Genomic DNA, 26702 nt, shown 5'->3' on the forward strand with positions numbered 1-26702 from the left:
ATAAACTAAGCTAAACTAAACTAAACAATGGACATATGTAACAGATAAATAAACTCTAAATAAACAACGAGATGACACAAAGATAGAAAGAGAGAAAGTTGTAAAAAATGATAGGTATTTTTTGGATGAGGGCAACTTACAATCGTTGCTTCATTACTTTCGTTTTGATGATGCAAAAACGCAAAGTGCAAAAGGTGTGCGGCAAGAAAATCATAATCAAGTCGCAGTAAGTATACGTGATAGTAAGAGATAATAAACGGCGGTACAATAATGGCGGCAATTGGAGAAATCGCTGTTCTTAAACGGTAATATGTACAATGTATGTAAAATGTGCGTAAGGGTAATCCAATAAATACCATCGAGACAGGGAAAAAAGTTCGATACCTGTACCTGTACAGACCAATGCACAGCATTCCGTACGACTTTAATGCTGCGACAAAGAGGTCACCGTACTTGCCTCCCTCGCCATACTGAGCCAATGGCCCATCATACAACGCGATCTGACCAACGCGACACCGATCTCTATTTGACAGGCTGTCTGCCGTACTGCAAATTAAATAACATATATCAAGATATTTTCTAAATAATTAAAAGAACATAATAAATATTTCCAACATCTAACCTGTAACCTCCCCTTAAACCTGCCCCTTCAGCTAGGATCAACTCTAACTCGGGTGTAGCTCCACCGGTGATCAGCGACCGAATCAGAGTCAGCGCGTTTTGGTTGAAGTATGTCTGCAAAAATGGATAAAATTAGATACAATTTTCGTTTACGTGTTTTGTTCGCGTAGCATTTTAAGAAAAGCAAAAAGTGTTGAAAATTATTGCGAGAATAAACATGTTTTGAAAAGTATATGTATTCTCGATCCATGACTATACACACGTTCGGAACAATAAATTGTTAACACTAACCGTTGACATGAGGGAATCCAATACGCTGACTGCGAAGGCAGTGCCGCAGGCGAACGGTTGTGTGAGGTAGAGTTCCGTGTCCGGGTCATCGTCGTCGTCCTGGTCAAGGAACTGTACGTTGCTATCATTTACGAGTTCTGGAGCAGTGATAAACGACAATCAGCATAACTTTGACAGTTTAATATAAAGATATTTGTCACGATAATATAAAAACTTTCTATGCTGTGTGAGAAATTTCAAAATAATGACCGTTTCTCTTAAAAATAATTTCTTTCAATTTGTAATCAAATTTTTAATTAATTATGAAAATATTTGACAGTTTTTATTTTCATTAAAACGCGATATCAAGTAAAAATAAGATATCATATAAAAATATAAATATTAGACTCTTTTCTATTACCTGTAATCATTGGCACATTTGCTCCGTAAACGGATCCCCGCCGCTGCAAAACGATTGGGCTGCCAACTGGAAGTTAAATTAATTTGTTCATTATTTGTTGTAATTTGCATTTTTTATTTAATATATTATATACATCATTTTAAAATAAAATTTTTCCATTTTGCACGAATGGTGATGACATAGGTCGTCGAGCGTACCTTGGCTAAGTACGCCGATTGTATCGTCGAAAGTCATAGCCTTGATATTGAGGGATGCGAGGATAGCCTCCTTGTCGGCGAGGGTGGGGTCATCATTGCTAGGCACTTTTGCCGACAGGATGCAACACATGTCACATAGATTCACGTTAACGGCACGTAAATCGGCTCTACTTAATGGCGAACCCTGTGAAACATCAATAAAAAATGCTGAAGAGCTCTCAAGCAAAATAAAAAGTTCAGAAAAACGAAGGCTTTCCATCGCTTCCATAAAAATTATTTTTCGTTATCATTATTTTGCGTTAACATCATGCTTCGTAGTTTCTCGCTAATTTATTGGATATAAAAAAAAAAAATCTCCCAACAGTCAAGAATTTTTGAAATATTTTTGGACGTGTAGATCCATTATGCGTTTTCCCAAGCAGACTGAATATTAGAAATACAACTCTGCTGGCTTTTATAAATTTAAGGCATCAATAAAAAAATTTTAATATTATCTATTATTGTATTACATTTAATTATTAAAATTAAAATAGTTTGTCAAATCAAAATTTTCATTAATTTTTTTAATATAAATTTAATTTATTAATTGTCTATATATTGCAAGAGACAGATTAAAAAATTATTACAAATATTATGATTATACTTTTATATTAGAAAAAAGTTGATTCCTTTAAGAAGAAATCTGTAGCCGAAAAAAACCAGACATTCTTTCCTGCAAGTCTGACGTCCTGTATTACACAATAACAAGAAAAATTTGCATTATCACGAAATACTTAAACAAGAACAGATTCTCACATTTAGAACCGATATCTTTGGTAGATTTTGCAACATCTTCCACTCGCGGCGTATGTAGTCCACCGATCCGACTATCACTACGTGTTTAAGCTCGTGGTAATGAAAATTGGAAGCTCGTAATGGCATGACAAGGTTTCTCAGTCCGATAAGAGGCGAGTCGGGATCGGCGAACAGGCAGACGACAACGTGTCCGTTAAGAACTGTCATCGCCGCCTGGTTACGATCCAGTATGCAGTCTTCGAGGTTGCGAGAGGGACTCCAATGGAACATCCCTGTCGAGTCGTATTTCATTTCGGTCTTCTCAAAATCGAAATCCTTCGCTTGATCATCGGCGATCCCGACCTGAAGACCACCATTGTTGTTGACGTTCGTACCACCCGAGGCTCTGCTCGTTGGCCTGAAAAAATCATTTTGCGAGTATATGAATAAAGCTACAGATGTGAATCTGTCATTGTCAACTGTATTATGGAGGAATAATAATTAAAAAAAAACAATAGTTTTATACTAATCGATAATAGAAAATATTAATAAAAAATCATAAAGAAATTGCACTTAGAATTTTCCTGAAAACTTTTGTCAAACCAAATGAAAAAAAAAAAATTGTTAAGCCACACTTCCGCATGCATTTTATACGCACCATATAATTTTATGTCATCTAACACTACTAGTGTTGTTACTCTCTACATTTTAAAACGAGTTAGATTACTATAGATTAAAGCAAATATTAAAAAAATATAAAAAAAATATTCGGAGGTATTAAGCTGTTTTACTGCGTGCATATAAATACAGTGATTGTGTAATAAGCAGAATTGCTTCTGTAAAATTTAGAATTTTGCGCTTCAATAGCGAATATCATGGAGCGGTTCAAACGACCTACGAAATCAAAGTTTATTGAGTGTTATTTAAATTTACGTTGCCGCAAAAATTGCATAGTTCATTGTAAATTAAAAAATTTGACCAAACTTATGAGAGTATAAGTAACATCGATCGATAGTGTTATTTCTCGAACGTGTTCCTCGAAAATTTTGCACACGTTCTCATATATGACACTCGCGTATTTTACGAGCGTTTTTAATGCCAGTCGCACATGTTTTTCGAGATTAAGTATCCTCGTAAAACTCGTGGACTTTTATACTTTTTGCGCTGCGACAGCGACATGTAACTGCAGCGCGATGCGCAACTTCAAACATGTAATGTTCGCGATGGATAATTTAACAGCAAGCGCAATATACTGTCCGCTTGTGGTACTTAGGTCCGGCTGTCGCTAATAATTTATCTTATAAAAGTTTTAAAGTAAAAAGAGAATCGATTTACGATGCATATCAATAGACTAATGTTTTATGTTAACTATTAAGGGGATAATCCCGGAAAAGAACACAAATTGTGCAATTAATTTTTCTGAAAAATAATACAACAAAATAACTATTTTTTTTAGAAAAATAGTAAAAATAATAAAACGTAAATAAATAATAAAAATTATTTTTATACAGAAAATTAAACGTATCAAAAAACTTATAAATTGCAAAGAAAATCTACAGATTGTTTTATGACCTACTCCTACTCAAATTTTTTATTACATTGTAATAATATTGCAATTTAAATTTTAAATGTAAATGTACAATATTTTTAGTAGATCTTTTATCGTAAGAGTGAAATATTATCATAAGAGTGAGACACTCGTTTTCAGGCTTAATAAAAATATTTTGTTGCAGATCATCACTCAAGAATATATTATAACTCAACATGCAGGGAGCATGTTCATTATTAAATAGTAATAGGATAAAGCAATCTCATAATCACGTCACAATACAAGGTAGCGTTAACAACGGAAGCGTACATGAGCTTTTTGACTTCGTAGGCGAGATGGTAGCCAGCGTATGCGGACTCCTCTTGCGATCTGGAATCAGAAGGTTGCGTAACGTTGGATCTGTTTTTTTCTGATTTTCTGTTCCACGATAAAAAAGACATAATGATGAAAGTGATGAATGATTCTTCAAACAATTGTACCAGTACAATATTGTCCGATCTTTTTATTAATTGTGAAATAAAATATTGCGACTTTCGAAACGCGAATCAAACTTCTGAGTAATAAGATCTATTGCAAAAGAGTACGAACCGTACGTTTATTGGCAAAAGGCATTGGCAAACGTTCAGATCTTTTCGAATAATAGCAAAAATTGTGGAAATTAATCTAGCGGACGTGTGTAACAGGTTCATCGGAAAATGTCAACGACCACCTGTAGCCTATACCTCGCACCGTCCGATAGCATAATAGTATGATAGTAGCTATCTTTCTCGCGCGAACGATTTTTTGTGATTTATGCGAATCGTTTGTCGTTTAACCGCGCCTTTTGTCAACAATTGACGGAAACGATAGAAAACACAACGACCTTTCTCGTTTCTAACAGGATTATCTCTGATGTAATATTTTATTATGCAATTATATGATTCTTAGGTTAATTAGAAATAATTGCTCTAATTAGGCTATATGTACGTTCCGTACAAGAAACAACAATATTTTTTTTAATATAAAAAATTTTTTGAAATATAAAAAGACAGACAGTTATAGAATTTAATTATTAAATAATTACTCATGTCAAAATATCTCTTTCGTAATTTCGCTCTGATTCATAAATAAAGACGAAAAATTATATTCGCGTGGATGAATGATTCTGGATCGCATCGAAGATCTCTACCGAGAATCACGTTAAATCTTTGCGGGTTACATGGCTCGTACGTGTGACAGTTTTTTTAGAAACATGCTAATCGGAGAAAAATAAATGCACAGAGGTTGTTGATACATTAATGTGCAGATCATCTTAGTGCACTCGATTAAAATAAATCTTATTAACGGATTAATAACGTTAACTGAAAAGTACACGCATTTACAGAAAAGAAAATATAAAAGGCGCATATTTAAAATTGCATTTACACTTTGTAATGTTATACATATATCGTTAGGTTATTCAAAATATGTTGCCATCAATTCGTCAATTAGAGAGTATTACGCAACATATTATGTTTAAAAAAAATTTTCACACACAGAATAGCTTGGCAACATTCTGTTTTTTTTTTTGTTTGATCAAAATTCCATTATTTTAGTTTGAATAACCCCTATATAATACGCGTGAAGGAGTCTATGCAACTCTAATCGTGCAACTATAGATAATACATATGTAAGCTTATAAAGTGTAAAATAATACGTTGTACGAAAGAATAGAGAGAAAGATTAGAGCGCACTTTAGGAAAATATTTACGTTCAAGCGATTCGGAAGAAAAAGCGATTTCGTTGTTTATAATGTGTCAGTATTAGATGTCGAGTGCACCATAAGTCTTGCTATAAAGTGACATAAATATGAAAGAAAAAAGAAAAAGTAAAGAAATTCGAACGGCGTTTCTATGGGAAGATCGCTTTTCGCGAAGCGTCTATTTTTATCAATAATTCTCAGTAGTGAAATTCGTATGTGTTGCTTTGATTGAGTGCGAAACAGACATGTCATTGAATACTCTGATCATCAATATAATTACGAATAGAGATGTGTTACATATATGATGATGTAAGTGAATGATGTTTGGATGCGTATGCGTTGAGTGACGATAAAGTTTACAACGCACAGAATAATTAGGTACCTCTGATTATACGGCTGATTCGGACTGGACAAACTGTCATTCGTCGCTCGATTCACGTTCGGTTTCACCTTGTTGACTTGCTTTGTCGAATTCATCATAGTCATCCCAACGGAGTTCCGATGATTTCTCATGGCTGCAACATAAGAGGATATCAATGTTATTGCTATGATAATATCGATGGTGACAAAATGAGATAAACAATCAAATGACAAATTTTCGTAATTATACATTTCTCGTTAAACAGCTGATTGATAATAATTTTTAATTAATTAAGTGAAAATTATACAACTTGTAGTTGAGACTTACCACTTGGATCGTCTCGTTCGCGGCTGATCTCACCTACAATGGACAAAACATTGTTAATTCCAAATCTGAGCATCCTATTTGCTGTCAATAGTGGACAAAGCAACAATGATTAAGACGATAGAGTGTCACACTGATCGTGACCTAACTCCCCCCATTACAGCGCATATTATTTCCGTGATGATGAGCCTACAGCCCCATGCTTACAGGCGCGCATACTTCACCCCACGTGTGTTTTGCATATGTCAAAAAATTAATCATGAATAGCGCCAATCAAAATAGAAACCTTTTAATTTCAAAGAATTTTGTACAAATTTTTTATACTTTTTCATATCATATACATTCTTTACTAATAAAATAAATATCATAAATTTATAAATTAAAGACAAAACACTTCCTCTTTATTATTATTTTTAAATTAACTGATTCTGTGTCTATTATAATTTTATCGTGTAATTCTAAATGTAATGTACAAATTACTTCCTAGAAATTATTTTTAAAAATTCTTCAATTCTACTGTAAAATAATAAACGTTGAATATTTTACCCCAATATAATACATTATCTTTTTTTTAATGTATAAGCGTATCAAAAATAGAAAAAAATTAATTTCTCGAAGCTATGTAATTAAACAATGTTTGTTTCAGAAATAATTACAAGCCTTATAGCATTATGAAAATTTACGAGAGCAGTATAGTGTATATCGCGGTAGTTTCTTGAATTATTTTCTGTAAATAATGACAACAAAATTATAAAGTGCATTATATATAATTATCTATCGTGCTATATACAACTACGAGTTCATCTTTAAAAATTAAAAGCAGCAACATATTATCAATCTGAAAACGCGTTTCACAAGTCAATGATTCAATCGTAGAACAAGCACATCTTTAAATATAAGAAATAACAATTTCTATTTATCATATACAAAATTATAAAATAAAATTAATTTAGCAAAAAATACTTGTGCTAAAATAACGTTTCTCAAACAAATTGTGTCAAAAAATACTTTAGTTTAAAAATCTAATTGTGTATCTACTTTATATTAATACAATACATTAAATACATTCATAAAAAATTTATCATGATAAAAAAATTACAAAAATTCTATATCACATATTTAGATTTACATTTAATTATATTTAATAAATTCACTTAAAAGTATGAGAAACGTTGGTGCAATTAAACGAGATTTATTACTTACGCAGACGAGCACCAATAAATGTTATGAGCATTTTTATTATTAAATGTAATTATGCAATTTAATTTATTTTTAAGAATTTTGATATTATTATCTTGTATATATTTAATATTCTCGCATTGCAATTTTTAAAAATATTTATCACTTTATAAAAGAATTGGATTATATAGCAAAACATATTTTTATAAATATAATGATAAGTTGAAATTGCTTGTTTATTCGCTTTTTTGTAAAAGCTGTATCAACACAACATTTTGTAAAAATGATACAAATGATTTATCACGTAATATGTAATTTTATACACACTAAGAATTGCTGAGATTACTTAACAAGTCAATTTCTATAAAAATAATTACATTTTTTATTCAATAAGATTTGATGATGTTGCAAAATATTAAACACTTTATAGATTGATCATAAGGTAAAATAGTAAAATATAAATAAATTGTATAAAAATCAATCCTATAAGACTATCAAATACTATTGCAACTATACTAAAAGTATATTTTGTGCAAAATCAAATAAATTTTCAATAAATTAAAATTTTTTAATAAATTTAATATAAAAAAGAATATTTTATGTTAAATAAAGAACACATAAGTTTATGTCATAAACACGATTTCCAAATCAATAATCATTAAAAGATATTACAATTTAATGTAAATTTAAATGTGTACTATACTCATACAGTAATAAAATAATGGAAAATATAAATGGTTATCAGATATATATAAGTCAGTTATAAGTCAGCTGCATGCATTTTTCATAATAATGGAGAAAGTAGTACACACGAGAATAATACATAAGCATTTATGTATAACCATGCTTATGTATTATGTAGATAATACAAGATAAGAACAAAAAAATTATAACATTTCATTGCTTATTAACTTCTCCCTACTTTCTCCAATGCAACAAAACAAAAAAATTGTAATTGTTATTGCTTAATCAAACAAAATGTGTCAATAACTAATCGCTCAAGCGTGTTTGACAAAGCATATCAAACTTTCGAAAAGAGTGATAATTCTTTTTGCGTTTGCTTTTAGTATCTTTCGGTTACTATTTATCAAGCGACTTTTCGTTAGTGTCATATTCGTGTCATATTGCCGATTGCAAAATTAGAAAGGGCAGCTTGCGAGACTGTAGCATGGTTTTTGATTGAGGTGTAACTGTACCTCTTACGTGAACCATCTTGGGCAGTTCTGGCGGAGTGAATGTGGGGGGAGGATGGTGGTCGTCTGTAACAAACCACTACACATGTTAGCTACCCTAACTAGTTACCTAAAGCCTAATTGCTACACTATCGTTGGACAGTACTAAATCTGCGATTTAACTTCTAGAAGTAAAGTTCCGTTTCAGCGTCACGATAATTCAAAAATCATTACAACGGATTTTCATGATACTTACTAAGAAAAAATTACGGAAAAATAATCTTTCTTACCTTGCGCTAAAATCTAAAACAATAACAAAATCTAAAAATATTATAATCTGATCTGTCATAACTTAAGCCACTGATTAAATTTATGATATAATTTATACACAATATAGTTTAATATTAAATTGATATGTAACATCGAATATATAACAATTAAATATAATGTAACGTTTATGATATTAAGCTGAAACGGTCTTTTAATATCACTAATTAAATATTGTCTATAAACATCAAAATTGTAGAGAGGTGCGTACTTTTTAAATTCTAACGATTAAGATACAGTTCGCGACAATGTGGACGAGCTGACAAATGAGATCAGAAAAGATTTTAGGAGAGTTTTAATATTTTCGAATCATCTTCGTCCATATTGCGGGAACATTATACGACATGATACTAAAATCGATCTACTATTATAAACGTGCAATGTGCCCAAACTATTTTTATTCCATGCTAAAAATGATGCAAGTGAAGAAGACGCGACGATATCAGTTCCTTTGCTTCTAACACGAAACAAATTTTACTTTTTATTTCTCATCAATGCACAAAAGAACAATCCGTCATATCCACTTCACGTTACTGTATTGTATATATATATATAGTGCCCTAAGCATGCAATATGACCTTACAGAGTGAATATTTACTCGGCATTGTCAGTGCACGCTTTGCATCCTTCGGGGAAGAGAGTTCACGTGCAAAACGACAAAGATTTTGCAAAAGCTCGAGAGGAATTGAAAAAGAGTGCATAAAAGATTATAGAACTTTTCTACTAAAAGCGCAAGGAAAATTCGTTTTTGTTTTTCAGGAAGGTGGCGGGAAAATGGATTCTGACGTTAGCTCGCCATGACGAGACGAGACGCGTCAATTGCGACCTGTGTCTATTTGCAATTGACATTATCGAGACCGACGGTGTGAGAGAGGCGCGTGGAAATATATATATTGCACGTTTGAAACTTCACTTTACGCGCACTTACTCGAGGTCCGTTGAACAAAATAACGTAACAACGTTAATTAGGAGTTGCGGATATTGCGAGACATCCATCTTCGCTCAAAAAATTAAAGTTAAATCTCCTTTGACACAATTTTTCCAAGGAAGCATTAAGCGGACAGGAATTGCGCAAAGTGCAATTCTTTGTTCCTCTCGATGTTGACGATAAAACGCCGAATTACCAAGAACTCTTAGCCTTCTTGGAAAGATAATGTTAATGGAGACCAACAAGAAGATGGTTCAATCGAGTTACACGATATATATTACGCAATATATGGAAATATATATTCTCAAATTTTTAAATGCAGAAATTATCAACAACAAAAAAATGTTCAAAATTTTTAAAATATTGCAAGAATTAGTGTTAAACTTCACTGTAACAGAAACGTCTTTAAACTGATATAGATAATTTCCCTTTTCATTTTTTTTTAAATATATATATACAAAATTATTGTTTCGGATAATGTTTTGTAAATGTTTTGTAATATTTTGCTTTTTTATTAAATTGTACGATATTTTTAAGATTTTATAATTCAATCCCCTACGTAATGCTGTACATTTAGAAACATGGATTTTATCTCACAACTCAATCTACCGATTCGACCCACTAGCTTGTAAGATCAAACGAGTCAGAAAATGAAGGATAGATCAAGCAGGATATTCGAGTAAACGTGCAAAAGGTGATACGCTTCATCGGCAGTAGCAATGAACCTGTAATGTAATATAGCGTTGCTCTGTAAACTAATGAAAATCCACGTTTGTTAGCCTACGCTTCTACAAACGCGTTATAACGCGCGCGTGCGCCTTGATCTAATTTTTTCATTAACGCGACCGCGGCCGGTGTACGTGAATAATATATATATATATATATATATGTATATACAAAAGAGGAAATGCATAAATATATTAATATACACCCGCGCTTTGGCTAGACTTACTTGTGTACAAGAGGTCTTCGCCTATGCGGTAGTGGAGGAGATGAGGAGAAGATATAGTTCGGACAGATAGACACATATATAGAGAGTTAGTTAAAGAGTTTGACTTGCAGATCTCGTGTTCTGTGATGAACCCGCGTGCTCGCGCGCGTGTGCTTGTTTGCCGTATGCGAATTCGCATATATGCGTGTACATATGTGTACTTGACATTTAAGATTTGCGATCGCTGATGTGCGTGTCTCGTCGTGTATGCATGAATACGCGGGATGGGTGACGTGTATGCGTGACTCGAATGAGCGATGCAAGTGGCAGCGTGTGAATTTGCGTCAATTCATTGACATCTGTCTTATTTTTTCTTACGCGAGCATCGCTCATGTGTACTCGTCTATTCTAACATCGTGAAGACTGTGTGGTGCTTAGCCAGCAAAAACCGATCTGCTTCCGAAAGAGGACCGGAAAAGAAAACAATGGCATGGCAATCGGAGTAACGAGCTGTCACCAACGTTTCATTGATCTTTGCGCTGGCGAACTGAATTGTCCGCGAAACTGCTCCGATGGCCAACAATTTTTTTATGGCGCAGAACACCCGTCAATATGCCCGCGACAGCGCGTTATTGCCGTCAATCCAAGAATATAACGTTTGTCAGACTAATAAAATGAATGGAATTGACGACGTCGATGTGTTCGAAGGGTGTTCTGCGCAAATTTTCGTAACACATATTCCATACCCAGCATGATTAACACTCATCACGAAACGTCGTTTGCTATAACGTCGAAAATATCCGAAAAATACAGAAACATATATATATATAACGACGTTTACGAATTCTTCGAAATTATTGCGATTGTCTCTATTAAAAAACGAGTAAAAATCCACGCAATAAAGAGAGCTAATTCTAAAATATTTCTAAAATGACACGTCGAATCATTTGATGTCAAACACCGATGTAAGATTAATTGGAGATAGTTTAAGACTCAAGGCAGTCACACCACGCCGATTCTCAATTGAATTAATCTCATAATTCACTCACAACAATTACCATTGAATAACATTGACAAACTTTCAGGAAAACTACATTCAAAACGACAATGATAGTAGTATAATCTCGGTTGCAAAATAATTAAGAACACCACACCAATAGGGACTCAAACACTAACGATGTTCTACGCTGGAGCCACTTATTAAGTTGAACGAAATTTGGCAGATTAGCACAACGACATTATAATTTCGTTGTTGAATCTTAACGCGGAATATAAATAAGAATAGAATATATGTATCTTGCATTAGTCATAAAAATAGTTATAATATTTTCGCACGTTGTGCTAGTCTTGATGTGAACATGTAAATAGTAATCTTTTTGTTTGGTGATGTTTCGTTTTACAACTGCAGAAAATTTATCGGCAAAATTTATAGGCCTTGACGAGAAATACAAATTTATTGATTATTCGAAAAAGAAAAATAACAAAATAGTAATTGAAATTTACGATTTAATATCCCTGCCGTAAAATATCAATACAATTATATAATTACAAAAGTTATGAATATTTATATTTGACTCTATTTTATAATCGTCAAGGTCTCATCATCAAATTATTTTAAAATACAGAGACTTTGTTTCGCATTTCAAATTAGAAAATTTTGCTTTCTAAATATTATACTTGTCAAATTTTAAAAAATATTAGTATACGAGACCATTATATAAACACATGACCTTTAAATCAAAATTATTTAATATAAAAAATAATAATAATATCTTAACATTCCATTCTATTAATATAATAGTACATTATCATTATTTTGAAATCATTGATTCGAATTATTATTAGCAATGTTGCATTTATATATTAAATCGACACCCAAATTGTATATCATTTATAAAATAAAGAGGATATTGCTTTTCTTATTTTTATTTGTTATTAATAAAAATAATAATTTTATTTCTAACGATTGAGGTTTTCTTCGAGTTAAAGATCATGCCGTTATTATAATATTATAATCTTTCTTTTCCTTTTTTTTTTGCAATTACATCTCGCGTTCGATGAATTTATTTCGTATAAATCTCCGTATCGGGATTAAGATAGAAAAATGACATTTGATACACAGTCTACACACGATACGTACTTGCTCTTCCAACCATCTGAACAGCTCGCACGCCTTTCCGGAATGTGGCCACTGCCCGAAGGGAGGAGAACCAGAGCTGTTAGTTGTCACACCAAAACAATGTCAACCTAGATGCGGGGGTTTCAACGGGTGTGGGGGATCTAAATCCGTGGTTCCGATCGATATGTCACGTTTAGTACGACTTATCTCTATCCAGGATCGGATTGTTAGAAATTTTTATATTATACCTCCTCTGCCATTCGAGTCATTCTCTTAATTGAAATTAACTTTTTATATATACATACAACCGTAATATCTCTCTCAATAATTATATTTAATAAATCGACTTATAAATCATACGCGTGTACAATATTCAGTTTGTATAAGAATCGTTATGATAAATTCCGAAAAAAAAAACTCCGGCAAGAGAGAAAGAGAGAGAAAATGTCGATGGCGCATCACCGATTTGATAAATTATGAATATATTGCCGTTTTTTTTTTGCGAAAATATCCCTGTTGTAGCTTACTGCAACGTGACCTTCGATGGAAAGATTTATTATTAAAACACTGATGTGTTACAACCATTGCATAATTTACTTCAGCCTACTGTGAGGATCGTAACATATATAGAGATTATATATCTGCGCTATGCTGGTGAGCATTCAATATTTAGGAATATCTCGTATCGAAAAAATCTTTTTCTCAGAAGTCAATATCGGTTTGCATAGTGACAGCGTTATTGTTGTGATGTGATGTTGGTGAGTGGTGTCAAATATGCTCGGATATGTGAGGTGGGAATGAGGTATTTTTAGCCAACGTGTTCGATAAACCCTGGGCATCGATTATCATCGTCCCTGTAAGCTGTATAAGCTCATGGTAAGCTTACGTCTTGGTGCTTTTTCTGGTTGCGTGCTGAATCCAATTAATCACCCGGCGCGCACTTAGCGACATTGAAACTATATCACGGAAACAGAATTCCACGTGTGCGCGATCAATATTGTACTTAATAACACTGCCGTAGTTTCTTTCCTGGCTATTAAAACATTTTGAAATTAAATATGAGAAAAAGGAATAACAACAATATGTATATAACAATGCCCCAAACTTCTTAAGCATATATCCAACATAATATCCAATGTGCTGGCAAAAATTTGATATAAAAAATTATATATATATATATATATATATATATATATATATAATTTTCTAAATATTGTTCTAGTTATAAATGCAAAAATATTCATAAATGCATATTCGAACAAGATGGCACAAGATTCTCACAAAATGGGCCTCTGTAACCATAATCTACTTTCATAATCAATATTGCAATTAGGGCATATTAAATTAGATCAAAATTAATAGAGAAATTAATTGGCATAAAAGTTTTACTGCAACAGCTTCATTTCACAACAATTAATTAGATAATTTATTACGCAAATAGCGTAATAAAAAAACGTTTTTCGCGAAAAAGTTAATATATTAAAAAAGATTATTAATACATTTGCCTATACTTATGTATACTAATATTAATACTTGCTCATTAAAGTTCAAACTTACAAATGCATGATTTTATAATGATTTTTAGAAAAACAACTTTCACGAAAAACGTTCAATCTGTGCAAAAACACAATGCATACTTTTATATGTATATTAATTATATACAAGGTGACCCAAAGTAATAATAATAATCGCGCTCAATATACGCTGCAAATATGAAAGAAATGGCATGTATATAAAATACACAATATTAGGTAACCTTATATAACAAATGCCAGTTTCAAATTGTCACGATCATTAGATCAACGATGCAAATACGTTCTGGAAAAAGAAAGAAGGGAACTTTTGTGCATCACATATGAATAACATGCGTGATAATTTGAAACTGGTGCGATATGTATATTATCAATAAAAATCCACGTAAGCACACTGAAACAACAATTAAGAACGATAGTTAGCAAGCCTGAAATACGATATAAACAAATCCGTCGATTGGTGTTAGGCAGGCCATTTAACATTAGTGAGAACACAAAATATATGGCTGGGGGTAACGTGCAAGAATGCGTTTCTGCGCGGAAGCGATCATTGTATTGTACTTTGTAGTTTACGAAGCTAAACATTACGCAATAATTAATCGATTTGCGATCGTCCATTTTTTTCGTCCAATCGGCGTGCTTGTTACTCGGCCTCGACCCATGTGTCGAAGAAGGGGAAGAAGCGGCCAACAATGTTAGTGCTACATAACGTAATTGTATGCTGCTATTAGAGAGCGATTAACTCGCTCAATGCCATTTCAGCTCTAGTGAAAGCCCAACGATAAACAGTACGAGTCGAACTGATCCAAGTGGAATAATATCGCATACGGGTATTGTGGAGTAAGTGCATGTGATAAGTAAGACGAGTAGTCCTCGTCGGTCGAGCTCTTACATGTTCTGTATCACTTACACCATCTTACCTCGTTACATGTTAGGCCCACCTGGTTCTGCCGGACGCGGGAATTTTTTATAATATCGCATATAAAACACTAAGCGATATTTATGTCAATTCGTTACTCGGTATCATTTTGAGTACACAAGTAGAAAAAATGTCGAGTCTGGCAGAACATATTTTGTCAGAATAACAAAAATAAAATATATATTGACAATTAAAAAATTCTTAGATCATCTTTCAGAATTTCGATATTATTAATTTAAAGAATCGATTCACGTAAAATATTTTGTCAGACAAACAAAAATAAAATATTGACAATTAAAAAATTCTTAGATCATCTGTCAGAATCTTGATATCTATTAATCTAGAAAATCGATTCACGTAAATGCATTCATTTATACTGACAAATTCTCGCAAAAGCTGCGACAAGTGGATATATGCATGTACGGGAAAGGATGGAATAGGAAGCCGGAAACAGGCGTACCGTCGAGGTAACTGCTGTAGGCAGTGTTTCCCTTCACCATGCCGGTCTGCATCATCATCATCCCCACATCTGTAAAAATCCAGCGATCCACCCGGACACGGGTAATGAGTAAATGAACAGACATATACATACATGGGGGGAATAAAACGTGAATGGCTGGTATTCACGACGCATTCTTTTAGTAGTAACATAAATTTTGCGGAATTCGTATGTGCACATACGCGCGAATAAATTTGCATGTGTCTTCTCGTATGCAAAAATACAGAGAAAAAAATCAGATATATTACTAATCGCAAGAAAGTATTTTTAATAATATTATGTGAAAATTCAACGAATAAAATTTTTACTTAAATTTTTTCCAATAAATATACAATATTATTCAATATAGCCAATCGACATTACAATAAAATAGCAATGATGTAACAAAAAATTAACGCTCGGTTCACGTACGAATTCAAACACGGCATTAATCACAATGTATATATATATATATATATATATATATATATATATATATATATATATATATATTTAATCATAAATAGATACGCCCAAGGTATCTGAAAAAACAGAAAATAAGCTCGCTTATCGGAGCGAATTACCTTTGACAAGTTTTTTCCTCGTCACACCGGCTGATTATAAAACCTAAAATTGAATTAATGTCGATCACAACCGTTCGATCGATTACAGGTCGCTCGAGTGAAATACGAACCGGGAACAACGTTGATTGCCCAGGGTTTAGGGTATATTACCATTCCTGTATGCGGACAAGACTGATCGTGATTGAGCGGTAAGTCGCTCTACTTTGAGGGGGAGACTTATGTGGTTGTGTATATGTGGTTGTGTACGAATGTACGAATCCGAAATGCGGTATGTCTCGTGTGACGTGGACGGAATTGTCAGTGGAGGCGACCCGGGAGATCTACCCGATGTGCCTGTACGGTACGACGAGGTTTCGTCGTTCGTGGGACGAATGGGGAATGCTCCTTGTCATCTGCGCACCACCGGACGGCCCAATTTCACGGCGATTAGAGAACGAGAGACGTCCGGCGAACGTGAGAGCGCGCGTGAATGCGGTGAAGATTCGCGAGATCTCGATCGCCGATCGATCGGCGAGGAATCTCCTCGATAACACATCTAGCACGTTGAGAAAAAGAGAAAGATAGAAAGAGGGAGAGCGAGTGAAAAAGAGAGAGAGCTGGGCACACAATCGAAGGGGGGTAGTTTCGGAGAAAAGAACGGAGACAGCGAGATATGTAAAAGAGGATGAAGACAGACAGTGATTAAGAAAGAAGCTGTCATTATCATTATGGCATAAACGAGTCCGAATCCGGGAGCTAGTCATGCATGCAAGGCGAGCGAGGGCGGGGGCGGGGGGAGGGTTAATATACACTAATTAGTGCAAGCTAATTTTCGTTCTCGGTCAGGTGGGCATGCGCCAACTGACTGGACTATCGGAAATTACGTGTTGAGTCGGTACTTCATTTTTCACGTCATTTATCGCGCGATTAAAGCGCGAAGATTTTTCCTCAAAATAAAATAAATTGATCACATTCAACATGTTGCGTAACACAAAGCGACTTGTCCTTCTCGAATGACAGATACGCGATAAATTTTCCATTTTACTGTTGATTCTGAAAAATCTCGTCTGTTTTCGAGAACAATAAATGCGCGTCATGACGGTGAAAAACGAAGAAGTACCCGATTGTCGCATCGTCTTGGGAATTGTATCTTGCAATAATGATTAAAGATGTAATCATCGTTATATCGATCATAATCGTCATTATGATAATCATCCTCATAATCATCATCTTGGCTTGCAAGAGATTGATTAATGTGAGAGGCATATATGATATCGATAAGACACTGAGAGAGATAGACAAAGAGAAAGAGAGATAGGGAGAGAAAAAGAAAGAGAGAAATAAAAAGAAAGAAAGTAAATTAACAGAAGTATAATAGATAATCGCAAGGCTCGAAAAATAGAGTTTTAATACAGAGGCAGAACAGTAGACGGTACAATCAAATGGTTATGAGCAGCGAGCCAGTTAATTGATGTTTGGCGAGTGAGAGGGGTTGGATCAAGAGCCAATATCGTATACAAAATAGATAAGAAGAGATAAAAAATAAGTGTTAAGAGATAGTTACAGATGATAGTAAAGTACCAGACTTATAACGAACGAGAGACGTTACCTAAGTCCCGGCCCCAGGAGCGCTGCTGCTGCCCCACTAGATCATATATCACAATAGGATGGTCACAACCGTGTCATTTCGTTAAATAGTCGCATTTATTACTGTTATTGCGCTCTCAAACGGGCAAAAGGACTAAAGAGGGTAACAACCGGCAGAAGCCGGAGTGTGGGGGAGAGGGAAGAGAAGAGATAAAGAGAGCTTTCCTACGTGATTCGTTCGCGTTTATACGCTTTTTTTTTTACATGTCGAGATGTTTATTAATTTTGCGAGTCACACCGATGGCAATAATTGCAATACTTCATCGATATCGATCGATAGAGAGAACGCGTAGAGATAAACCGCGTGTGTGGGACTCGCAATGCTATTGATAGATTGAGCGCGTTCTATATGTACATCTGTGTACAGTTATATGTCAGATATAAACATATGTATAATAACCGGCGAGAGAGAAGATCAATAATATCGTTTAGGCAGAAAATTTGGCAAGAATCGAGAAAGATTGTTGTAAAGGATCACTGGGCTAGAAAGACTTACAATTTTTGCACTTGCACTTCTTGATCAGAGTCTCGTCTTTAATATCATCGTGGCATGCTTTGCAATAGAACCACGCCCTGCAAATAAACAGAAAAAGGATCACTAGTCAAACAAATTGTAAAGAAAGATATCACTTAAATTTTTATTTATTCAATAGAAAATAAAGCTGATAATATATGCATTACTTGTCGCATTGTATTAAAAAAAATTGAAAAATTGTTTTAAATTATATTGCATATTGTCATAGAAAATATCCTGGTTACTCAAATATATTTAATTTTCATTAAGTACCGCTTTATAAATAATAAATCTTAATAAAGCTAAATGTTGAGTAGGAATATGTAATAAATACATTCTTGAGTAAATACATTTTTGAGTTATTTTAAATAATATTTCAAAATATATTCTTACCGTTTTACTTCGTCAGCAGATTGAGCAATGAAGAATCCCTGAGTATTTGCAGCGATCTTGGCACCACGTGGATTAATCGAGATTTTACTATCGGAGCCTCCTTCGCCTTTTATCTCGATGGCCAGTAGTAGAAGCTTCAGTTTCGTGAAGCACAACCTACGACGAAGTCATGCATAACATTCGATATCTCGCAAGTTTATTGAATATCAAAGCTAACAGAGTTTGCATACATTTTGCTTGTTTTTGTATGATACATTTTGAATGTGATGATATTATATACAAGAAAATAGAAAGCTATTGACTATGACAAGCAAATAAGAAACGTCATTGATAATGAGTTGTATTGTAAATAGATATAATAATGTGCAATAAAATCTAAACAACATTCTGTGTATAATATAAAAATTTTACAGCGAGAAATATAAAATATCTCCAAGTAATGCTGAGAATATGAAGAGCATACATTTTTATAATATATTACAAATTAATGTTAAGAAAATAGAAGATAAGGAAGAGCTACTTGAGGAATTCAACTCAGTATCGTACGTTAGGCAAACAATAAAACTTGAATTCGTAAAGACAAGAATTTCTGCTTTTTATATGAGACCATTTTCCTTGAAGATAAAGAAAATAAAGAAAATATTTGATACGCATATAAAAATTATACAAATCCTACAACTATTGTACGAGTATCTGAGCGTACGAATACAAATTTTATTCTTTGCAGAAAAATATATACTAAATGCAAACGTAGCATAAAGTATTTTCATCAGATTATATTATATTTGAGTGCATATGATAAAATACGTAATACATAAAAAATGCGGCAAATAGATATAGCTATATTAAAGTGTTTATTCTTATTGTTTACATTTTATTATATGTATAAAACATTCTTTATCTAAAAATGATGATCATTTTTTAATATTCTATATAATTTAATTTAAAATTTTCATACTTTATAAACTTTGTTTAGCATTATTAATTGACGAATATGTGTTAGTAAGATATATGTACACACCTACAGCATAACGGGACACTGATCACAGTAATGTAGAAGTAAATCTTACTTCAAATATAGAAGTATTTAAAAATGTACATTTCTCTCATTTATTTAAAAAATTAAATTTCAAATATAATATATATATATATATATATATATATATATATATACATATACATTATATAAAAATGTATCAATGTCCCATTTCATATCACCTCGTGTGTGTGATAACATTAAATGTTTATTAAACAATCATGCAAGCGATGCAACATATATTGATGATTTAATTCCAAGCGATCATGCAGGAAAGTCTTACATAAACGCGATCATTACTTATCTAATAATATGAGCCGAAGCATGCCAAGATATATCGAAAGTTTCTATCGCTCTCTATAGACTATCTATTACACTCTAAGTTCCTAATCTAGTTCAAAGTTTCAGAAGGCATTCAGGAGATCCGGTCTCATCCGTGTAAGAATCCAACAGATTAAGTAACGTTCGACAAGCATTTTTATATATACGATTGTATATATATATATATGATATACGGCGTAAAAAAGATAATAAAAATATTATATATTGTATCCAAATCGCTTCTTACAAATAAATCTCTCACACACGCAAACCATATAAATAATGGCGATAATCCAAGTGTGCGCATAAAAATCAAAAAAGGAAACTCGAAAGAATTATATATCTCTCTGTATCGCGAATTATGCAATTCACTGATTTCTGTACATTGACTGGAATATGTCGCTAAAGAATTGTGATTGGTTTTATCTAAAATATTTTAATTCAAATTGATTTATATTTAACGAATATTTAAGTATACTATTTATTTTCTCATATATATATATGCAACTTTAAATTCCATTGTAATTAATTATTAAATATGAATCTATCACATTAAAATTAATAATTCGCGTAAAAATTTGTAAATTTTTAATAGACGTATACTTAATAACTATCGCTATTGTGATATTTTTATAAACAAAATTGTTGACAATTTTCCATTATTAAATGTATTATTTAAAAAAATAGCAAAATTAAAAAATCACAGAAATCAATGATGCAATCTAGACAATACGGTGCAATTCAGACGGTTGAGAAAGTGTATTAAATAAAAGGCGTACTTTACTTTGCCTTTAGAAATTTTTTATCATTTTCTTAGCTCTCTGTAAAACTATTTCTCGAAAAATATGTATTGTATGACGATTTATCATATATTTTTGTTGATTTTAGAAATATATTTTAACTATGTATGTTAATTGTGGACGGCTTAATATTGTTTTATAATATTTAATTTTTATTGCAAAAATTTGTATCGACATGGAAAGAAGACATGCTTGTTTGTCTTATTCATACATATTTTTTAATTTATTTTAATTTCGCATATAGTAATATTTGCATACAATAATTTGCAAAATAAAATATATACCCGTGTAAGAATTAAAACGCATCGAATAATTTCTGTATTTTTAAATACTTGTACTTTAGCACAGCTTTCATTTTTGTAATAAGATGTAAGTAAATTAAATTTGCAAAAATAAAAACTTTTCTGTCGATAAAAATTAAATTTCTTTATAGTTTTTTTTTTAAATATAAATATTTTTTATTTTTTATACTTTATAGATGTGTCTTTTAATTATAAGATAGTCATATGAATAATTCTGATTACAAATCGCTATTGTGTGTGTATCTCATGATTAGCGAGTAAATATCTATACAATATATTAGTATTCGCAGAAAGCGATACCCCCTATAATTTTCTCAAAGACAAAACTGCGAGCTCGATTATGAAGTATGTTAACGAACATTGCTTACTAATACATATTTAATCAGCAGAACTACGATCGATATCCCGTACACTCGTCCAATAACCTGTGTCAATGTGTTACTAAAATAAGTTTCACATACTTTTACATGGTAAAGAGCAGCAGGCATGCGTGTACAAAGAACGCGCTTTTGTTAAGAGAAAATTAGAACGCTACATCTAAGAACACACACCATGACAAGGATACGGACATTATTGACAAAAAAAAAATCTTGCCCGTTACGTGTTATGGTCAAAAATATTTATATAAAAAATATTCAAAAATATTATTTTTTTGTTCCCTCGATAAAATCAAAAATCGAAAAAAAAAAAACAGTATGCTTCTTTCTCATTTCGTCTCACGTTGCGCCGTAAAAGAACTATAATATTGGTCGAAGCGAAATGCACGATTTACAAGGACGAATGCGGATTTTGCAACGATCTTTGCACGCGCATCTAATCGTAATAATTAGTTAAAACTTATAAGAACAGCTGTCGGTCACGATATTGTACGCGAGCCAATTAGAGATTAAAATCCTCAAGGTCGTCAATTAAGTCATATTCGTGACATTTAATGTATACATTTCACGCAAACTTTGTAATTTAAGTTCTTTAATTACTTTTCGCAATAGTTTGCACGCGATAATATAAATAATCGCAAAAAATAGATCAAATAGCACAAAAAAAAAGAAAGAAGAAAAGCAAATAGAATAAAGAGAAAGTTGTGGAAAAGCAGAGAAAGAAACTTGTGCGAGTCGCGTATACGAATCAAGCGCTGTGAAAGGATTAAGCAACTCGCAATTCCAATCTCGATATCAATTGTTCCGTAAAATAATGTCGAGATATGGGGGGACGCTATCGTTCGGCGGTCTCGATACAGTCGTTAAAATTGCTCCCGATAGAAACATTTTCGGAAGCGCGCTCATTCGCACGCAAATCGTGTGCGATTTCCAGCAATTTCCGCGAATCCCGAACGTTTGAAACACTTTCGTTTCCGCGAGCCGATTCCCCGGTTGCCAATCAAGCATTCCAATTATACCGAGCACGATCGGTTTCGGTTCTTGGCTCGTGCAACAAAGTCCGCATTCATCCGTCATCACTTTTCTCTACTTTATTTCTACGCAATTCACAAAGATCTGTGCAGAATTTCGAGCAGTTTGAAAATAAAAATCAAAAATGATTAAAAAAATGTTCGTGGTACGATTAAACGGAGGCAAAAAGAGAGAAAAAGTGAAATTGATTTATACAGCTCAAAACTGAACTACTCTACGCAAAATCCAAACAAAAGGAGATAGACAAAGACGAATATAATAGAGACTAGTAAAGAAAAAATCGTTCAAAGACTGGAAAGACCGAGGTGAGGGGCAATATATATATATATATATACGTTTTCATGATATGTTGTAATATAATATATATGTACGTTTTTCGGTATCACAGAATAGTTCTATGTATTTAGTAATTCGTGAGACGAAGATATAAGACAAAGAGAGAAAAAGAGATAGAGAGAAAAGAAATTCGTAACCGAGTGTATTATAGTATTGCATGTTCCTGTATTGTATGTATATCGTTTTTGCTTTTCGTATGAATGTTATATGATGGTCCGTATAATTGTATTTGTGTGTCTCGCGTGACTGGTATAAGTATCTGTTCGGTACGTTTATGTGTGTGACAACCATTGGCAGCGAGAACTTACTCGCTGGCTTGGGGAAATGTCATCCCGGTAAAGGACGGGGAGAGGGTTTCCGTGTACATCTCGCAGCCCGTGCCCTGCAGGTAATCATTCTGCCACGCCTGTGTGTCCGGCGACTGAAACACCAATCAACCAAGCCCGACGTCATCATACTTTCATGATCCACGGCGAGACCTTCCCCACAACGAAAAGTAGCAGCTGCGAGAGCGAGCTGCTACTCTTCCCGGAGGAAACTATAATGGGATATTTTATTTTTCGTTTCGTAGGAGCAAAAAAAATAATTTCTTGATCAACGCGCCTGTCGCTGATAAAAAATTCATCTACGATGCAACGCTTAATCTTAGCCTTAAAAAAAAAAAAAAATATATATATATATATAAATTCTGTAAATAAATCTTATTAGGTTTTCTTCTCTATTTAGAGTCGGATCCTAAGATCCGGACAACACAAAAGTTTTAAAGATGTCTAAAAGATTTTCGTTTGGCAAGATATCCTTTACCACGTCCTTGTATCTTTTATACATTTGCCAGGATTTATTTCTATCATCGAGATAGAATGTAAGCAACGTCGGAAACGCTGATTTCAAGTGGCGCAATATATAATGTTGATGCACGACGATCATGCACAATGATGCATCTCGCAATTATCTCGCGACTAACCGGAGAGTAAGAGTTATTATCACCGTCTCCGAAACGAACGACCACCGGTAATGATCAAATTCCTGAAGCTGTAATTCCGGGGACGAATACGCGCGCATACTCATTCACACTCACTCTGTAACTGTGCGTGTACATGTTCGAGTGCACACATTCTAATCTCTTGCAAATTTTGTCCCTCTCATCAATTTTAGCGGTTCATCGATTGATCAAAACCTGAATCTCTTTCGCATTTTTCCTTCTTTAGTTAGTCTTCGCATCGTTTGTGCGCAGGTCCTTCACAATTATATATTCTTTTTATAATTTTTTCGCATTTTTTTGTAAGAGAATATTCATTAAATATGAAAGATGATAGACCTTCGATTTTATTACTCCCCGAGCTACCATTTTTTTTAAATAGAGAAGCAAGAAAATAGCATTTCAAAAGTTTTAGATTTATATTACAATATTTTTATCAAAAAGTTTCTGGCATTATTTGTAAAAACGATTAAGGAGCATGTATGTGAACATAATTATTTAAGTAATTTATATTTTTTTAAAGTAATTTATAGTTTTTAAACAATACTATTTATCTACTTAATATTTTTATATTTCAAAAAACACTTTAAAAAAAATTTATCGCGGTTTTCCATTTGTACAAAACTGCTAAAATGCATAAATCGAAAATACGAATCTATGTTTGTTTTAAAGAACATCTTCATCAAATAATCACCGTGACAGTAAACACGTTGTTCTAGATTTGACAATCTAACTCAGATCAAAGGATTGCTCTATGAATTCAGCAACTCCACTGATGGCAAGATGATTTGGCCACTGTATTTACTCCGAACATTCGTTCGCCACGCGATTCTATGAAAGTTTCTGGTCTAGTTCTCTCAAACTAGAAACTTTAAAACAAAAAAACTCGCGAATGCTCAACTCCAAATAGTCTCCTCTCTAACAAGATCGAATCATGCTGTTGTCGCAGTCTCTTCCCTTACCATCCGCTTACTGTTAATTAATTGTTATTGTTATAAGTCTCTCAAAGTTACATATATCAATTGCAGAGAAGGGTGAAAATATAGATACGTTACTGAAGCGATGAAGGGGTGGTTTACATCGATTAGGTGTAGCACAAATATGGTTTTATACAATATAATAGACACATTTATATATCATATTGTAATATGCATATACATATATGTGTGTATATATATATATATATATATATATATATAATATATATGTATATACGTTTACGTATATAGCAGAGTGGAGCGTAGTGAGAGACATAGGCGAGGCGAAGCTTCATCCCTTTTTTTTTTGCTTTCCGATTCAAGAGACTATACGGACCTTGTTCGAGTGACTTTCTGTTGTTAATGTATTCGCGACAATAAGACGCAAAACGGACAAGCGTGATTAAGAAATTTAGACGGCGACGATTTTCGAACAAGTTTTGCTATTCTTACTCAAAGAATTTCCCTCGTTCGAATGTTTTAAACAATAAAGTTATATGCGATAAAAACCACAAGAGTTTTGTTCATGTCTTATAAGAAGGAGTAGAAGAGTCATCCGTTTTCCATAAACCTTTTGCACGATTGCAGAGGAATTCGGCGTAAATCGAATGAATAAAATTATTTTAACTTGCCAATTAAAATAAATTTAAATTTGCTTTCTAAAATTATAACATTAAAATAATTTGACACACTGAAAATCTTTGTATTTAATTTGATATTATTTTTTTATTCGTCTATTAAATGGGATTCAATGCCAAGAATTTTTTTAACGTGATATTTTCCGAAATTTCTTATGATATCAGTCTTTGCTCTAAATAAATTTGTATTGTTCTATAAAATTCACTTTTTTTTTCTTCTTTACATTTTTTAAAAATGATATTGATTATTACATTTCAATGTCGCTACGATAATCGATGTAAAAATATTTTTTCTACCATTATTCAATTCATTATTGAAAAAACAAAATCTAATAAAAGGTGATAAGAGAAGACCTTATCTAAGTTTCTAATTTTGAATCCCTCTGCGACATAAAAGCGTAACATATAACGCAAAAAGTCCATAAAAATAGCGGGAGACCAAGTCCCCTACTTTTTCTCGTTAGACGACAAAATCGATCGTCGTGCCACGTGTTCGCTACATCACTCTGGCTAAAGAAGCATGAATTAAAAATAATTACACACGCGCCACAAGACTATTATCGATACGGAATTAGCGGTTGTTTCAACAATTCCGTACATCTTCCGATCGCGGTTTACTTCATAACCGCGTAAGAAAAAAGAAACGACGTCACTATGACACACAGAGAAGCGCAAACACGAGATCAAACAGGGTAAAACAATGGCGATCGAACGATAGATATTGCCGCTAGCAAATACCGGTCCTGTCTCTTGAATCAGATATGCGCGTGTCTGCTGGATGTTGGATTGGTCCATGGACCGACTTACTCAGTAGCTTTCGCAAAGGGCATTCCAATGAAGGTAGGGCTCAGTGTCTCGGTGTACATCTCCATTCCGGTTCCACGCAGGTAGTCATTCTGCCAAGCCTGCATATCGGGCGACTGGTACCAATCAACCAACCATTTCTAAATCACACGCTCCTATGC

At 33.1% G+C, this 26702-nt stretch overlaps 1 protein-coding gene across 34 annotated transcripts in view; it reads right to left on the bottom strand.

The window, feature by feature from the left end:
• LOC126857550 (calcium-activated potassium channel slowpoke) overlaps positions 1 to 26702 on the bottom strand; it is a 92597-nt gene that overhangs the window by 1141 nt on the left and 64754 nt on the right. For 4 of the 34 annotated variants that reach the window (XM_050607061.1, XM_050607069.1, XM_050607067.1 and 1 more), the window contains exons 11-24: positions 23452 to 23564; positions 18940 to 19095; positions 18529 to 18605; positions 15805 to 15873; positions 8613 to 8675; positions 6241 to 6273; positions 5935 to 6067; positions 4142 to 4201; positions 2305 to 2701; positions 1510 to 1693; positions 1313 to 1378; positions 913 to 1049; positions 623 to 735; positions 385 to 546 (exon numbers count right to left, since the gene is read on the bottom strand). In XM_050607061.1, coding sequence (XP_050463018.1) covers positions 385 to 546; positions 623 to 735; positions 913 to 1049; positions 1313 to 1378; positions 1510 to 1693; positions 2305 to 2701; positions 4142 to 4201; positions 5935 to 6067; positions 6241 to 6273; positions 8613 to 8675; positions 15805 to 15873; positions 18529 to 18605; positions 18940 to 19095; positions 23452 to 23564 — 1763 coding nt within the window. Of the gene's footprint in view, positions 1 to 384; positions 547 to 622; positions 736 to 912; positions 1050 to 1312; positions 1379 to 1509; positions 1694 to 2304; positions 2702 to 4141; positions 4202 to 5934; positions 6068 to 6240; positions 6274 to 8612; positions 8676 to 12914; positions 12966 to 15804; positions 15874 to 17994; positions 18031 to 18528; positions 18606 to 18939; positions 19096 to 23451; positions 23565 to 26544; positions 26658 to 26702 lie in introns of all 34 variants that reach the window. The other 30 variants (XM_050607096.1, XM_050607097.1, XM_050607094.1 and 27 more) reach the window with 16 other exon arrangements.

Source organism: Cataglyphis hispanica, chromosome 22, assembly GCF_021464435.1.
Source record: "Cataglyphis hispanica isolate Lineage 1 chromosome 22, ULB_Chis1_1.0, whole genome shotgun sequence".
Lineage (NCBI taxonomy): Eukaryota > Metazoa > Arthropoda > Insecta > Hymenoptera > Formicidae > Cataglyphis > Cataglyphis hispanica.